At 34.4% G+C, this 18,967-nt stretch overlaps 1 protein-coding gene across 3 annotated transcripts in view; it reads left to right on the top strand.

Annotated features, from left to right (window-relative positions):
• Positions 1-18,967, top strand: part of NALCN (sodium leak channel, non-selective) — a 277,480-nt gene that overhangs the window by 200,404 nt on the left and 58,109 nt on the right. For all 3 annotated transcript variants that reach the window (XM_039849049.1, XM_039849048.1, XM_039849051.1), the window contains one exon: positions 14,484-14,557. In XM_039849049.1, the coding sequence (XP_039704983.1) occupies positions 14,484-14,557 (74 nt within the window). The remainder of the gene's footprint in view (positions 1-14,483; positions 14,558-18,967) is intronic.

Genomic DNA, 18,967 nt, shown 5'->3' with positions numbered 1-18,967 from the left:
TATTACTTCTCCATCTGCTCTTTTTTTTCCTCCTCCTTTTCCCTTATGATTGCCATTTCTCTTTTTTCCTTCTGTGCTCTGGATATTTGTTCCACCTGAACGTCCAGGGCACTAATTTAGTTTCAACTGAGACCATCCTTCGCTTTTAAATTTTGAGTGAAAAATCATGAAATGTGTTTCTGTGTGCACACGCACGCACGTGCAGTATACTCTTAACTCTCTTTAAAGACTTTAACTCTTTTACTATTTTATTAAACATGTCACCTTTCTTTTCCATAGTTACATTTCACTCAATACTGTGTACAGGACATGGACACAAAAGTTCATATGTCAGCCAATAGTCAAGTGAGAGGATAATAATGGCCTGGTTTCATCCAGTCAGTCTGAAACTGCATTTTGCATATCAGGAATACACATTGTTTATTATTTAAATTTACTTCAAAAGACTTTAAGCCAGAGGTGCGCAATGAACCTCCAGGCTGGGCTGTGGGTTAACTCCAGCTAACTCCAAGAACAATGTGGAGAGCTGATATCATTTATGCCCCAAATGGCAAATCCAGAACACGCTTTTTTAAGTCCCACTGGAAACACAAAATTGAAATCTTAGCTTGTAAAAATTTATTTTCTCTCTAAAAGGAAAGATGATGTTTTTCAAATTTTTGAACGGCGTGTTTTGAAATAGTTGAGGAAAAAATTAAAAGATTCTTGGCACATGTGGAGGGTTGGGGGTGAGAATTTGGAGAATTTGATGTCCTCTTTTGTGCACCTGCCATTACTTCTCCCCAGGCCATTTCTGTGTTGGGTTACAGACAGAGAACTTAGAATGCCATTTCTGATTTCTTTAATGTCCTTATATTTTGAGGCTCTTTAAAAGTCTTCTCATTTAATAGTTATTTTTAACTGAGAATAAGATAACTATTATAGTTTATTCTGTAATTTAACCTTTTAGCCTCCCTCATAATCTCTTAAAATATAACAAACTAGCAATATCTTGCTCCTCGGTGGTATCCGAGCCACTCAGCATCTAAAAGACTAGAATGTTTGAAGACTGCAGGCAATCCTAATCTACAATGTCAGTTGATTGAAACACACAACACATGATCTTATACAAGGAAAATTATCAATAATGGTTAGATTGCCCTTCGTTCCGTGTAAGCCTATTTGACCCATATGTAGATGTTGGAATAATATTGTTTATCCCCTTACAGCCTTCATTATCTGGGTAAATGCTCCAATTTGGAAGGTGTAATGCAGAGACCATATTTGCTCTTTGTCTAAGCAGCAACTACCCTATCATGGCAGGAGCAAGAGACATTCTCACGCTGCCATCCACTCTTAAAGCTTTGACTTTAAGTTGCCAGAAAAGTAGACTTCACAATTTCTTTCAGGATCCACTGTTTTTGCTTCAGCTGCCATCAGTTCCTGACATTCTTCTTAAATACTCAGAATTTGTTATCCTTGTTGAGTGCCATTGGGCAGGGAAACCCAAAACAGAGAATTTCACATAATGAATTTCAGGGGTGAGGATTTAAAGGAAGCAGAAATCAAAGACAAAGCAGTTTAGTATTAGTATTTTTTAATATGGCAAGCTTTTTTCAGTTTTATTAAGAAACCCTAAAGCCACTTTAAGAAAAATAAATAAACACTCGACAAAAATTTTGAACAGAGATTAGCTCCTCTGACAACGTATTTATCAGGAAATTTTTGTTACAATCCAAACTGTCTTTGGACATGCCAGTCAGTGCCAAATGGACAGCAAGGTGTTCTACGTGAAAAAAAATTCTTCCAGCACCGGGGAATACAAATTGAGGCTGTTTTTTCCTCAGAGTGCTAAGAAATAAAAAGAGAACAAGAGGCTGGCTTATCAGTGATTCTTATAACATGGCAAAGGAACTATAAATAAAACTTTTCCTTTAATGATTACCAGTAAGGAGAAACTGCACTTCACTAGAAGGAATCACTTTTCTCTTGCCAGGAAAAACACTGAGTCCGTAGGAACCTAAAGATCACACGTTAAGTGGGGAAAAAACTGACAACAGAAGCTAGGGGAGGGGAGACTAATAACGCAGAAAACAGGAGAGCACTTTAGGCAAGATTTTCTCTGAGTAATTACCCTGGCTTTGAACCATCATAAGTAATTCCCATGGCAACCTCGCTTTGGAGAAACCATGTTTTTAAAAATAGCCCTGTTTGATTACCTTTATCACATGGTTTAAAATACCTGTCCTTCTCTCAGTAAACAACAAGCAAACAAAAATGTAAAATCTTTAAGCCATCGTTGTGGTCTGCTCAGATCCTAAAGGAAAAAGAAAATGATGTTTTCCCCGCTCATCCTTGAGAGAAAAAGGCTGCCCTTCCAGACTCCAAAGGAAAGGTGGGTTCCCAAGAGCTAATTCTCACACTCCTTTCTCCTCTCACTTTCCCACATTTGCCCTTTTCTTCCTGATTGAAGGATAAACCCACCTATCTTGAGAGGAGTTTTTCTTGTTTTCAAGCAAAAGGAAGTCAGTCAATGGTTTTTCACCTATTTTTTTCTCCATATTATTGAAATTAAACCCTAGGTTTCTTAAGTAAAGTGCTTGTTAATAAACTGAGACTGAGACGTGAACGTGGCTTTCTAGTAATTCTGGTAATAAAAGCAGCCCACTCCATCCTCAGAAGTGAATCATCTCATCAAAGTCAAGGTCTCTACCATGCTTGGATCTGGGCATTCCCTGTTCTGAGCTTTCTCTTCTTTCTGCCCTGCTATTGTGGCTGGTGTGTCATTTCTGGAGTCAGAACCTATAATGGTGTGGGGAACATGAGTAACCACACAGATTTCTATCGGCCTGAGATAGATGAAGGGATGAGGGCTGTCTCAGCCACTCCCTTGTGTCCTTGCACTTTCTAGTACAGTATCAGAACCCATATTTATAAAGAATAGTGAATATTTCTCTAACAATAGGTCAATGTCTGCTCTCTTTCTTGGGAACAGCGGACATCTGGTCCTATGCAAAACATACACTGAAACATTTGACCCATGCCAAAAGGTCCTCGAAATGTGGCCCTGTCCAAAACTTCCATGGAGACATTTGGTCTGCATAGCTAATACAAATTCTGCTCTTCAATGACCTTCAAACCCTGATCCATCTACTTAACCCCATGTGCCATTACCAGCTAGACTACAGAGGCAAGAAGAGTTTGTGTTGGCACTACAGTCACAATACAATTACTAGACCAAGAAAAGATGTTAGTATTTTTTATGTATTAATCCTATAAACCAAAGTATAGATAAACTTTATTTATACTTGAGCCCAGGGACATTTTCTAAGTGTGGACATTTTAACAAGACAAAATGCCCTTTAATGCTCTCTTAACTGCCTACTTTCTGCTAAGCATATAGCAAATTTAGTAATCAGCCCTCACAGTTAATAGCTAACGCATGTGCAGAACAAAGAGGAAAATGATCAAAGTAATTCCTATGTTTTATTTACTCTTTTCATTTCTATTAGTCTCTAGCATTCACTCAGTCATTCAACAAACATTTAAGAAGTATCTGTTATTCATCTGACACTATTCTGGGCTATAGAAATTCAACAATGAGCAAGATATAAACTATAGCCTACTGGGGAGAAACACATGTAAATGAATGAAAGTAAAGAGTATTATAGGAACATGAGAGAGGATCTAAGTCTTTACAGGAGAAGGAAGATTGAGGAATTCAGGAGAAAGGTTCTCCAGGCAGAGAAGGAGGCATGTGAAAAGGCACAAAAAGCGTAATAAGCTTGATGTAACTGATTGTGAGAAGTAGAGTAGAATAGTGATTTAGTGATATAGGTGCCAATCTTCATCTATAAAATAGGGCTAATTCTTATTTTTAAGGTTTGTTATGATAATTAAATAATATAATATATGTTAAAAGCCTACTACTGCACCTAGTACTTGATAAGAAAGGTTACTGATATTAAGCCATACCATGAAGTCAGACTCAGCAAATAGACTTACATTCATCAATCAAGACAAATGACTTTTACTTAAACAAATTAACCTTCAGATGTAAAAGTCCAGTTGAAACAATATATTAAGTACTGATTTATTGTCCTTATTTCCCATGAGTGATTATTTTTCAAGTCTGAATTTTAATAATATTCCAGCTACTACTCCCATTGTCTACCTAGTGTCTTAGACTTTCAAGGAGTAAATTAAATTGTTCTGGAAAGATTTATTCTTCACAAAGCTTTGTTGATTGCCATACAGCATTTGGTAATTTTCTGTGTGATTACAGAGTGTTTGATGATTTGTTCCAGTAACTCCACACATAGCAGCAGTTATTCAGCCTAATCTGTAATTTGGAGGAACATTTACTCACTTACAAAAAGAGAACAGCCTGTTTTCATCTTTAAGGCTTTTACTCTTCTGAAAGAATTTTCTAAAATAATAGCTTAGCATCTCTACTATGCCGTGAAAGATGTTTCTCTAAGAGCAGAGTGGGAGATTGCATGATATTGCCACCTAAACAGGGGTTGTATTGTGAAGATACGATGCACTGTTGTCTCAGAGAGGGAAGAAGTGGCATTCATCAGACCAACTATGAAAATCCTATGCACTTCTCCTTTAGCATAAAAACGTATTCGTGGATAATTGATTGACCATTTAGTCACAGTAATGGAGAGGAAACAAAAAGATAAGTAGTAAAAATGGGGAAAAAAATTCATTTTTATTGATCTTTGCAGTACGTTTTTGAGCTCAGATTAAAATAGAGCTGTGTTTGAGTGCACATTCTTTCATTCGACGGTCATTTATTGAGGACCTTTATATGCAAGCAATGTGCTGGGTCTTGGGAAAAAAACACTCCTTCCAACGAACAGGAGAGTAGGAATTCCCGATTCTATGATTCTTCTATGATTCCCGATTCTATGATTCGTCTATGATTCTATGATTCTATGATTCTATGATTCTTCTTGCAGAATATTTAATTGTCATCATTTTTAGTTTGAGGTGATATGTAATTTGTTTGTATTCCTAAGGTATTAAGGGCCAAAAGTCAATCAGTCTAGGATTAATCGTCTTTTACAGGTAATAGAGAAGGCTTTTAATCAAGAGTTTTCAGGACTGTCTCCAAAACAAGTATCAGAGAGCTGAGATTGCAGCCAAACCTATCTTTGAAATCTACATTTGGCTGTACTTTCTAAATGTTCTTCTCTTTTGAGTATAGTTTTACTTATAAGTTTTACTTTCCACTAAGTGTTATGCCGGTCTCAATGTGTTATAGTTGCTGCTGCTGATATTCTTCTTATTTGGACCTGAAGTTCAAATACGAATGAATCGTAATTGGAGACTAAGGACTGCCCTTTTGTATTAGAGTGCACAGATTTTGAATTCACAAACATCTGTACGGTTAAAATCATCTGGCATTTTCTCCCACAATCATAAATTCCCTCATTTTGTTTAAATCTCTACAGATTTTCAATATTTATTTTTCTGTTTATATGTTATAACCATAAAGTCATTTTATCTTTTACTTCTGTAATTTAAATTGACCTACCATATATTATAGTTTCTTACCAGTAAGTACTGTATATTAAACACAACAAATTTTTTTTCAATAATTGAAGATGTTGCTTTTCCCTCATCCTTTGCATCATCAGTTTCATTACACTAGTCTAGCTGATATAAGGTGTTGAAGATTTGAGCTACAGCTTTAATAACTAAAGCATTGTCATTAAAGTCAAGTGCAAAAAAGTCAAGCGAATTAAATTTCCAATCATTTAGTTTCTAATTGTACACCATTTTCCTATATATCAAATGAATTGATACATTTCAAAATAAGCAGTGTCCTTGGTAATTTTTATGTGATTCACATTTGTTATTTCAAGGATTCACTTCGTAAGAAAAAATGTAGCATAGCAAAGAGAGTCATTTTTTAATATTAAGAAACTTTTTCTTTCTTTAAATCTATTTCGAGAACTAAGTACAGTGCTAGACATTGAAGGAAAATGCAGTAGACAAGAAAGACACCATCCTTATCAGATAGTTTATGATCTAGTGGAATTTGCAGAAAGATAAGACGGTGTGTCACAGAGCAGGGATCAACATGCACGGGGTGGCCTGGAGGCCAAAGGAAGATTTGAAGTGTGTGTATGTACACGTACATATTTTTATATATTGTAACTTTTATTTCTGATGTTTTTCAGGATTCAGAATTAATAATATTGAAATATCTTAAAATCATCTAAAACTCTCTTTTCACAAAATCCACATTCTAAGACATATTTAAGCTTCATAACATGATGTTATAATGGAATTCATCTTTATTTATATTTTTAATATGATTGTTTTAACCTTGCTGCCACCGACACTAATCAATTTTTAAAATTCTTTCTTTCCAAACATAATGTCAATTCCATACAAAGTTTATTTTATAGAAATATCTTACCATACACATGATCTGTCATATGTACTTTGAGATTAATTTTCAGCTCACAGGTGTATGAAAACTTCAAATAAAGACAAATGAGATACCACTGTCAACCTATATAATTTTAAGTAATTGCTAATTTTCAATTACTTTTTTTTTTTATGTGGGAGACATATTCAATAAAGTGGCTCATTACAATAATTACACTCCACCTTTCCAGCAGAAATAACATTCATCAAGCCTTGCTCATCAGACCATAATTTTGCACATCATGGCCATATGTTTTTATAAGCACTTTCCCATTATTATAAATCCATCAATGTCTTCAAAATGAGAAAAGAAAAACAGGGCCTCTTAAACTTTTTCCCAGTTAGAAACAGAAATGTATTGTTAACGACTCCGAATCAAAAAAGTTAATTGAATACTTATATTTGTGGTTTTCTTTCTCAAATAAATATTAATGGCTTCATTTTGAATGATGTTAGAGTGAAACTATGATTGTTTAGGTATAAGCACGGTAGCACCTCAAAGGAATCTAATATTCTCTGCTAGGTTTGTGGCTATACCCAAGTGAATGAATAAATTGAATTACTATTCTGGTTAATTGAAAGGTGTGATGGATCTCTGATTTTAAGGAATCAGTAAATGTAAAATATAAATACGTATTACCATACTGGCTTGAATGGGTTAGAAAAGTTCATTGATCTCTTTTAATGGTTCTGGGTTGTTATTCTGAAAATCAATTATGCATATATAGAACAAAGGAAAAAGTTGGCTAGTTTAGATTTCACATTAAGATTTGGGATAAGTAAGAGCTTATTATATGTGTAAACTAAACCTTTCAAGTCAAGCAGACAATGTTTTATTACAATATAGTTTGGAATATGCTTTTTTTACTGTTAAGCTAGTGACATTTTACATAGACATCGTGATATAGTGAAAAGATTTGGACACTGAAGCTGTACAATCCAGAGTTCTAGTCATAATTCTGCAATTTATTATCTGGGTAACCTTAGACAACCTAATTTTTGTTTATTCATCCATAAAAAATGAAGATTAACTTGAAGATTAAGTTTAAAATATGTATATAATACCTCAGTTCATTATCAAAGATCCAAGGAAATTAATAAGGATCTAAAGGATTTGAAATATACAGTTTACCAGCTTCCTGTGATGATAATTTATATATTCCTCAGCAATGACTAGTGATTAGACATTGTAATTCAAGAACACATGGATGACTTACAAAACATGAGCACTGTCTGTACCACAAAAGAATTTTTAATATAAACCAAATCAATATCCTAAAGAAGATATTATTTGACCAAAATGTAATAAAATTAGAAACCACATAATAACCACAAAAGATATCTTCACATTTGAATAATGTAGAGAGTATAGAAGAAACCACAAGAGAAATTAAAAGTATCTTGAACTGAAAAATAATGAAAATAATACATATCAAACTTGTAAGAAGTAGCTAAAGGTATTTTTAGAGGAAAAAGTGTAGCCTTAAAATGCATATTTAGTAAAAGAATGTGGACTGACATTAATCTTTCAAGTATTTTAACTCAAATATGCAGAAAAATATCAACCAAGAAAAGACTAAGAGCAGAAGGAAAGAAATAATGAAGATAAAAGTAATTATTAATCAAATAGAGAAAAAGCAATAAATAATATCAATAAAACTAAAATTTTATTCTTTGAAAAGGCTAATAAAAGTGTTAAATCTGTGTCAAAATTCAACAAGAAAAATTAAGGAGGCTTCTGGAAAGATGACAGGCATTGACATAGTTTTTTAATATTCTCGAATTCCCACACAGAATACCTAGATAGCAAAAGCAAAAATCAATAAATAAGATTTACAACAAAACTAGGTAATCCCCAAACCCTAAATCAAAGCAGGTGCACACAAACCAGTAGGCACATGATTTGCATCATGTCGTAGTCTGTTGGGCTGCTATAACAAAATACCATAGACTGGGTGGTTTAAACAATAAATATTTATTTCTCACAATTCTGGAGGCTGAGAATCCCAAGATCAAGGTGACAGTAGATTCAGTGTGTGGTTCCTCTTCCTGGTTCACAGATGGCTTTCTTCTTACTGTGTCCTCACATGAAAGAAGAAGGTCTTTGGTCTCTTTTTCTTCTTATAAGAACACTAATTCCATCGTTGAGGTTCTACCCTCATGACCTCAGCTAAACTTAATTGCCTTCCAAAGGCCCCATCTCCTAATACCATCATATTGGGAGTTAGGGCTTCCACATAGGAATTCGGAGGGAGCACAAACATTTAGTCAACACATGATATCAGCACCTGTGGGAAAGAAGCCAAAGTTAGTAAAAAGGCATCTAATGTTTCTGGGAATAGGGGAACACCTTCTTAGCTCCACACTGAGGAAAAATATCCAAAAGTGGGATCAGTATTGAACAGGCCAATGACAAGAGTGATAGAGGAAAAAAAAGATCCAGACAAAATTGGATCTCTGATGGTGTCAGGGGAGAGTAAGGAACAGAGCTAGGAAATCCCAGAAAGAAAGCTGCCATATTTGATTACTATATTAAAACAGCAGAAGAAGCAGCTCTGAAGTTAGAAGAGAAACACTGAACTATTCAAGAAAACTAATTTTGCATAACAGTGAGCAATAGAATATTATCAGAGTCAAGTTCCCTACAAAAGTTATAAGAAAAAAAAATAAGGAGAATACTGTTCCTATAGACAGTGAAAGCTTGACATAAAGACATGCCTACAAGCAGCTCAAACCGTAGCATACTGTTGCAAAATGAATCAAAACATTAAAAATTACATCAGATTAGAATAGCAACATAAATAAAACTTAGAAAAATTCATTCATAAAGTGCTAGAAGTCAGGAAAACAATGAAGATTGAAGTACAAGGAATGAACTGATTATATACAATGAATGAAGCCTTAAGATAAAGAGAAAGTGAAGAAGAGGAAATTTTAAGAAATTAAAAAGAAGTTATTTGAAAGAAAATAACAAATTGAAGATGAGAAGGTCCAACATCTACATTATAAGAGTTTCAAAAGAAGAAAACTAAAGCAATAGAACAAAACAAGTACTAAACTTTTTGAAATATAAAAAGATTTGAAACTCTTGAAAGTACACATGACCTGAAAATATCAACCGTGAATGACCAAAAATAAGAAATACTCCAGAAAAATCGTAAGATTTTCAATTTGTAAAAAATCGGTATCTAGCTCAAAATGAACAAGTGATTTATAAAGGAGAGAACATTAGAGTACCATCAGACTTTTCTGCAGTAATGCTTTATTTCAGGAGAAATTAGGGTAACATACATAGAATAGCCAGAGAGAAAGTATGTGAGCCAAGTTTTTTATATCAAGTTTAAAGTGACAAAAAAAAAAAACTGTTATCAAGATGTAAGAATGTAAGTATTATAAGATGTGAGTAATATTGTTTCCATGAGCCTTTCGTGAGAAACTACTAAAAACATGCTTTGGACAACCAAAATGAACTACAAAAATGACCCTAACACATTGACATAAGAACTGGTGGGAAGCATTCAAGATATAATTATGTATAATACTATGACTACATGAGGATTAAAATGAAGAGTAAAATATGTAATAACAATTTGCTCTGCTAATATGAGTATAGTACTAGTATACAAATAAAAGGGAACAATGGGAAAAAATATATGGAAACAGTTTTAAAATATTCATTAATTGTATTTTTGTTTTAGAATAGATATTGTAATTATGAGACTACTGTCTATGAAATGTGAAATAAATTAATGAGTACTTTTGAGGTAGTCTAATTCTATCATCCTGTATGTCTTTGATAATCAAGGCTTGATTGGGGATGGGGTGAAGAGATACAGAGATGTCATATAGAAGAGATTAGGTAAAATTTAAACTGATTTTAAATTGAAAATATTAGAATAAACTCAGGTAAAGTATTCAAATCAATGACCAACTCAGCAGCAGTGAGTATCACTGGAATCTAGATTATATTCCTGAAATAGCATTTTTTAATAAATAAACAGGAGCTCTTTGGAGAAAATTGTTGATTTGGAATAGGAAGCATACGAGATGAGCTTGGAATACCTTGTCATATGTGAGAACAAGGAAGCTTCACCAAAGACTACTAGAGTCATATTAAAAGAACCAATGGGCCAACTCGAAAAAGCTCCCAACAAGCACAGTTGGGATAATTTGACCTACCATACGATAATAACTGTAACAGATTGAAACCAATCATATATGTTTAAATCCTTGAGTTCCTAATGATGTTTTTAAGTAATAATTGATCACCTTAAGAGCATGATAAAAACATAATTAATTACATAAAAACTATGAGTACAGGTAAAGAATCATCATTTATTTTGCCTTTTCCATATGAATTGTACAACTGAGTAAACAAATAATACATGAGGGGAAGTACCTCATTATAAAAATATTGCAAGTAATAAATGAAAAATAAATGACAGTTTTCAAATAGAATGAATCAATGATCTGCGCAATGAACATCAATACTATTAACATTACAAAAGGAGAGACAATCAGACATTATATGCCTGTGGCACTACCTATGGCCTTGCCAAAGGAAACAAATCTGTCTAATGAAACACTAGATCTAGCTGCCAATTTAAAGGAAATACAGAAGGCGGAGGAATACGTGAACTATACCATGAATGAGCATTTAGCAAAATCCAGACTCCCAGAAACTACAGGGCAAATGACCCAGGTTCTTCAACTATAAGGGGAAAAAAAATGGAGAACTTGTAGATTAAAAGGTTTAAAAGGCCTTTCCAAAAAAAAAATAAATAAATAAACCCACACAGGTAGGTCTATTCATTGCTGTGTCCATCAGCTCCAACTTATTCAGCCATATATAACTCTATACAAATTGGTTTGAACTTCTAGGCTCTTGAATTTCATGTTAAAGTACACAATTCTGGAAAGATCTTTTAAATTAAAATTGTAAGACAAAGTTATTTCTGTATTGTTTGAACAACTTTATTTTTGAACAATTTATTGTCTGAACAACTTTATTCAATTTTATTTATTTTTAAAAATAATTCAAAGAATGGTCATCTTGTAGAGTTGAACGTATTAAGTTTACAACATATAACCACCAAAAAGTGAGGCATTTTCAACTAATCTTATGTTTTTCAATACAAACTCTATGTAAATATGTCATGCACATCCTTCCTTTTAATTCATACATTTCTGACATGTTTACATCTAGAATGAACAATTACTGACGCCTTTCATAGATGTAATTTACAATTTCAGATCTAAAATTACTTAAGAATTAGATCTTTGTTTTGATCATTTTAGGTGCCTATTGGTATCTTTTGGAGCCAGAAGAGGGCACTGCAGAGCAGTGTAGCTCTGAGTACTGTGACTAGCATTTAGAAAATGTCCTTTGCTAAAAGAAATGTGAAAAGCTTTACAACAGAAATAAGAAAAACAGAAGCAATAACTAGATAATCATTATAGGCTTTCTTTAGTTACTAGAAAAAATAACAGTTAAAATATATAACTATCTAAATATATAACTATCATCTAGATAGATGATAAATAGATGTTAGATGGATTAGATGATAGATAGATGATAGATAGATAGATAGATAGATAGATAGATAGATAGATAGATAGATAGATACATACATACATACATACATACATACATACATACATACATACATACATTGATACATAGATACATAGATACATAGATAATGTAGATAAAGATATCTCCTTTCTTCTTTCAAGAACACCCCAAAGCTGAATCTGAAGTTCTGTTACAATATTTATTCTTTCACTACTTCTGCTGTTAGTTCTAAAACCAGTTCTCAAGTACTTTGTACAGATTAATAGTGTATTTTGTTTTGATTAGTTCAGGTCTAGGACAAAGGAGATTTGATAGCCCTTTAGCAATCTCAGGCAGTGCAGAGATAATTTTAGAAACAATATAATAAATATTGTCCCCAGTTGCTGAAAAGGTTTTTCTAAACATGAAGAACACTATTTCAAGTGTCAGCTGCTCAATTACAGGGCAGTAGATAAGTAATTGAGTTCAAACCATCACCTTACACTAGGAAATATGCCTAAGGCATATTATTGTCCTTTGAAGATGAAATAGGAGCAGTGGGATCTGAAGTCCTCTCCTAAAACTTTCTGTCTCAGGGCCCCTGTAACCTGGGCCTTTCTTGTGACTGTGTATATGCTTAGATAACAAAAGGGCAGATGTGCCACCATGATGGAACCCTTCAAATGAGTCTTCTGTTTCCAAAGTTACTGTAAACAGCATTCCTTAGGAGATGTACTGTCTCCACGAGGAGGTTAAATCAATGCCAAAAGTCACCTCTTTATGCGAAAGGAGAAGATTTAAAGAAGTTTCATGATACACAATGGTAAACAGTCTTTTGTGCACTACACTGAAAATGTAATTTATAAAAAAATGACATCCGATCTTGTCTCCTTGTCTGCACATTAATTTATTTTCCTGAATGTTCTGGTGACTAATGAAACCAATTCAGTTTTTCATTATTGAAAAAAATAAGTCTGCTACCTTTCCTCACGTGAAAGAAATTGACAGTGTGTTCAATTATTCTTCCCTTATTACAGATCTGCTGTGAAGTATGAAAATTATATTGCTAGCTATAATGTTATCTAGGTTCTCAGTTGTAGCTGAAAAAAACAATTTATGACCACAAGTTCTTCTCCAGCTATGCCCATATGGACATATTGGTTGACATTACAGCATTTGTTTTAGGTTTGTTTACAAATTGGAGCTTTGTGACTTTGCACTTCAAGTTACCTAACTCTTGTTTAAAAGAAACTGGGCGGTCTATTTTTACTGAATACAGAGTTGTTCTATCTTCTGCTTTTTATTTCCCTGTATCAACTTTGTTGAAACACAGTGTGCCTTGTAGCGCTTCTTCCACTTGCCTTGCTTAAGTGCCTAGTTCAGCACTTATAGTTTGCACCAAACTAATTTGCCCCATGCGTGCATTTCTAGCTTCAGGCCTTCACCCACTGCCTCCTTTGCTTATAGAAATTTTAACTATTCTTCAAGGCCCAGAACAATGTCCACTTCTTCAGTTAAGTTTTGCTCACTATTTCAGACACACCTATTTCTCTCCCACCCAAAGTCCCACAGCCTCTCTCATCTTGGTCTACTGTATGTATCACCTAGCACTTTACTATATGCTATATCCTACTTTTTACTGACAATCTCATGTGTCGTAGTCTTGCAGTCATAAGTAGGCTTTTCAACTCTAGTAAGCAAGAATTGATTCCAAATTACCTTATATCTCCAATAGTCACTAATCTCATACTAAGTGCTCAGGAAATCTACTCTAATCTATTGATCAAAATGAACAGGTCATTTTTCAAGTGTTATCTTTGGTCCGACTACTGGAGTTACACTTTTTAGTTTGTTCTTTGTTATGACGAATCTTCTCAGGATGGTGTGCCTCCCTATTCTGTCTCTGCCTTTTTCCTGCCCAGTTTGGCTCCCTATACACTTGTCACCAATCTGATTTCTGCAACTATCAAGCAGGCCAGAGCTGAGTTGGGGAATACGTCTCCTGGTTTGTAGTCAGCCTCTAGGACTTTTTTCTTAGTCCTCTTCCCTAGAATAATTTCGTCATTGCAAACTAAGAAACCTTGAAGGCTCATCTCACTTCTCTCCATCCTGATCATTGAGATTAGTTTTGGGTCACAGGCCAACAACCTGAGATGCGGTGTGGATTACAAGACATTCTACTGAACAGTCACAACAAGGAGTCCTACATACATTTCGACATTAAATTCTTTGGAAAATGAATTAGCCTATTCAGATGTAAAGTGACATTGTGACGAGTGGGCATAGCCAACGCATCTCCCCCATAGCTGTGACCTGTAGCCTCACAAGTTTGTTTGCAGTTCTACCTAAATAAAAGTAAAAATAAAATTAAATGATAGAATCAATGGGGGAAAAAAAGCACATTTAATATTTTAATAGTGTTACCTATTTAATATATGTAATGATTTGTCAGTATGTTATCCCTTTACATTCTAAAACTAATGTCATACTCATAATTTTACAGCTTCGCAAGTCTGTCTTCAGCATCAGGGCAAGGAATCTTCTAGAAAAGGAGACTGCAGTCACTAAAATCTTAAGGTAACACTAATAAATGTTGATACGTATTTAAACACAAGTGAAATTATATTAAGCAAAAAAGAGCTTTTTTTAATGAACTAATAATTTTCCGAGTACCAATATTACTTTCTGCTAAAAAGTAAGTTTGGATAACTATGTACTTATACATACTATCAAATACATTATTAATGTCTTTCCCAAAAGAATAATATTTTATTAGCTCAATTGACCTTTCCTTTTTTGCAGTGAAACATAAATTATAAGTATAAATTTACAAAAAGATGAAATAACTTACTCTTATTCTTTTAAGTTTTATGTCCTTTTTGATTTCGAAAGACAAATCACAATCTAAGGGAAAACAGTAAAAGGATAAGCTTTTTAAAAATAGGTATGATTTCTTAATTTATTAAGAATAAATTTACTTGAAATCTGTAATTGTCAAAAGCATAACTATTATAGATGCTTGTAAAAATATATAGTTTTAATCTTGCTTTCTAAAATCTGCCTTGAAATATCAGAAAGGAAAATTAAGCTAGCTACTTAAGAGTACTTTATGAGACTATGTTATAATATAAAGTGACATAATCATTATAAAAATGCATAAGCATTTGGAATATAATTTATTGGTGCATATATTACCTAGACGTATGTAAATGACACAATTAAATATTGAGAACTGAAGGTAGAATGGCTAACAAGGCAAATAGATAAATTTATACTAGAAATCCCTCTCCAAACTCGTGCTAAGGGGAAGGAGTTGGATTCTCTTCTACTCTACCTTTATTAATATGAAGTCATTAAAATATTTTCACCACAATGTATGTCACTATAAATTGGATAACTGTAATGAACAAATAAGGCTAATATATGATTTGAGAAACTATATTGACTTTATAACAGTACCTGGAGTTTGTATGCCTAAAACAACCCTAACTCATCAAGACAGTATTCTATAAATTTAATCTTTTTATTGACTGATGATTCCTGCATAGAATTGAGTATGTGTTAGAGTACCTTCTATGAGATGAGAATAAATATTTTGGGGGCTTGCAAGTTATCATCACAGAATATGATGTCATGAACCTAAAAGGTCTGGTTAAAATAGAGAAAGGAAAGCTTCTAAGCAAAGTTATAACAGCCTGTGTCCCAACTTCTGTTTGCTTCCAATGGATTCAATCCTGGCATTACCATCAGATAACACCATGAGGCCAGCCTTGAACACTACATGATGCTTCAGGGTCTTTATCAAGCTGTAACTGTACTGCACAAGTTCATGGCAGGGCTTTGAAGACTCTTCCTTGGTCCCACATAACAGATCATATGCTGGACCAGTCCTGCTGCTCACAGGGAAGAGAATTCTGCCTCAATTGGAAATGGCCCACAAAAGGATTGTAATACTCTGAGCCTTGGTTGCTGCCAAATTAGGAACCAAAATGACCTTACCCACGTGCCAGGAATAATTGCCTTCCAGCTAATCTGAATTTGCTGTAGGGATTCCCAGAGACTTTCAGCACATATGCAGTCAGGGTTACTTGGAAGGAAGCCACTTCCAGAGGTTCACTTCCCTGTGAACGCTTTCTTAAATTAGATCTTCTACTTTTCCTTTTTCTACCACCCTTTCTTCATTCACTGCTCTCCCAACTCATCCATCTAAAAAAAAGGTGACACTATGTTTTGTATTGATCTGGAATGTAAAATCCTCTGGGTTGCCAAACACAGGGACTATTCCCAAATGGCTTTCTCTGGGAGGGTCCCATTTGGCAGTACCTTATTGTCTACTCATGTGACAAATTTTTGGAAAACCTTCTTCCAGTAATTCATATACCTTAAAGTTAAGCTTCAGAAGTAACATGGTTGTCAGTACAGCATATGTTAACATGTTATTCAGAAAAAGAAAGTCAAGCTTTTTCTAATAGATTAAGTGATTGGTTTGGCAATGAAAACCGACTTCATAGGTGCCCAATGTCATAACATTGAATGAATTGGATGGATGAGACTCTCCAATGAGAGGAAATTTCAGTTGTTGATTTTTTAATGTACACAAGTGGTTTTAAAAAGAAAAACTATAGGGGGTAACTGAGCAAAATTTTTAAGACTATCAGGGAATAAGGACAACCTGAGACTTGCTCAATAATTGTGTAGTTTGAGAGACACCCAGAGCCAATAGCATTTGACTACAACCCAGCACACTACAGAATGAGAGGGACCTCTTTGGGCATGCTTGAGCTATGTTACCCAGTGAATCTCAGGAAATTAGAGGGAACATTCTGAAAGAAATTAAAATGTTTTTTGAGAATACAAATTTGATCTCTAGAAAAGCCATTTAGCTCTTCTGTAAAAATGGTTTCCTCATCACTGCTACACTATTCTCCAAAAGGATTCAGGACATGTGAAAGATGTCAAAGATAGTGTTTTGAGGTGTACTTATCATTTTTCACTAATAATAACAATAGTAATAGTAGCAATAATAATAATATACCTGCATTATAATGTAACTCGTAAGTTAGAAAGTCAAGAATAGATTGAGTCCATGTCTATGGGTCCACTGACATATTTCTATGCTGTTTTCCAAGAAATAACAACTAAAAAGGAAAAGAAAGAAGAGAGAGAAAGAAAAATTGAAAAGGAAACATTTGCAGTTGCCTCAGGGCAAATTATTCAAATAGCCCTACATAAAATGGAGAAGGAAAAGTTTCCACCACTCTATGCCCTGATTTGGGCATAGAGATAAGTCATGTACACTCTAAATCTAATGTGATGTCATAGGAAGATTTTATGAAATATTAGTGTCTTAGAAATAACTTTTTTAAAGATAACAGCTCTTTGGGGAAAATAATACTAAATAAAAATCCCTGATCTAGGATATCTGAAAGCCTGGCTGTGTAAACAGGTGAATTTTTTAAATTCTCTCTTCTCTGGGAATTTAAAGATTGGAAGAAGTGCCGTTCAGAGTCCCCCCAGTTATAACATAGGATACCAGACTTGGTGGTAGAAAGCCTGGACTAATGTCTGGCTCTGACTCTCTATAACCTTGAGCAACTCACTTCTCAGACTCTCTGTCTTTACAGTATAGACTGACCAAAAAGATAGTGTGAATATTGATCAAGCAAAGTGAAATTTAATACTTATTACAGTGAGTGTGACCTCCAATTCAGCAGTCTTTATAATGTCTCAGAAGGGATAGGTCAGGGGTGGTTATTTTTGAGGTTTTGGATTTAAGTGTTTTTATGGGGAGAGATCTGATTGAGATTAGGCAGACAATTCTTGATATATAAGAGTTTGGATCAGGGGGCCCCAACTCCCAGGCCATGGACAGGTACCAGTCTGTGGCCTGTTATGGACTGGGCCACACAGCAGGAGGTCAGTGGCAGGCAAGCTAGCGAAGCTTCTTCTGTATTTGCAGCCACTCCTCAGCGCTAGCAACACTGCCTCAGCTCCACCTCAGATCTTCAGGTATTAGATTCTCATAGGAGCACCGATCCCTGGTGCCAAAAAGATTGGGGACCGCTGGATCAGTTCACAATATATACAAATATCAAATCATTATGTTCTACACCTGAAACTAGCCCAATGTTATATGTCAATTATACCTCAATAAAGAAAAAAAAGAGTGTAGGAGTCTCCAGGATGCACAACAGGTAACAATACCTGTTATCAACAGGTAACCATTACTGTTCTGGGGAGGACAGCACTGTGGGTGGAGGACAAGGACGAAGTGAATTACCTTTACTTCTTCACTGCCATGCTCTGCTCTTCCCTCCTGTCTGGCTTCATGTTTCAGTTAAAAGTTATTCAGATGGAGTTTGCATTCTGCTTTTCACTTTTCTTCTTGCTTTGGGGCAATTTCTGAAAAGAGGAAAAATAAATGATGACTTTATACTGTCATCTTCACTCTGGAAATCTATTTTATGCCTTTAAAATTTTTAACCTAATACATGTATTACCTTTAAAAATAAATATGACTAATTTTTAGAAACAGCATTTTAAAAGAAATGTTTAGGATTTATGGACCTAGTTGGGCATGGTCTTGGCCTGAGTCTTGATGAGAAACAATTATTTTTAAGGTGACTGGTTGACCATTTGAGTGACTTATTGTCTAGAAGAAGAGGCTGGTTCATTAGACTGTAGTTCAGATAAATGGATTTCTGGAAAGTTCCTAAAGCTAACAGTGAAATTATTTATTTGTTAATAGCTTTAAATTTCTGGACAGGTATTTCCTGGAATGAATAATAAAGTCATATTGATGGAGAGAGTTTAATTCTTGGTTCTGATAATTAAGCTGCAGGGCTGCCAGTGATCTCAGTTCTCAGGGGACCCACATTTCTAAATATCCATCTTCCATTTGAAACAGGATCTACATGATTCCAGTATGTGGAATTTCCTATGAACAGGAAATTCAAACCCGCAAAGGAAAAATTATTTCAGAGAAAA

The sequence above is a fragment of the Pteropus medius genome, unplaced genomic scaffold, assembly GCF_902729225.1.
Source record: "Pteropus medius unplaced genomic scaffold, Ma_sr-lr_union100, whole genome shotgun sequence".
NCBI classification, from domain to species: domain Eukaryota; kingdom Metazoa; phylum Chordata; class Mammalia; order Chiroptera; family Pteropodidae; genus Pteropus; species Pteropus medius.
This window is presented reverse-complemented; position numbering and strand designations above follow the sequence as displayed.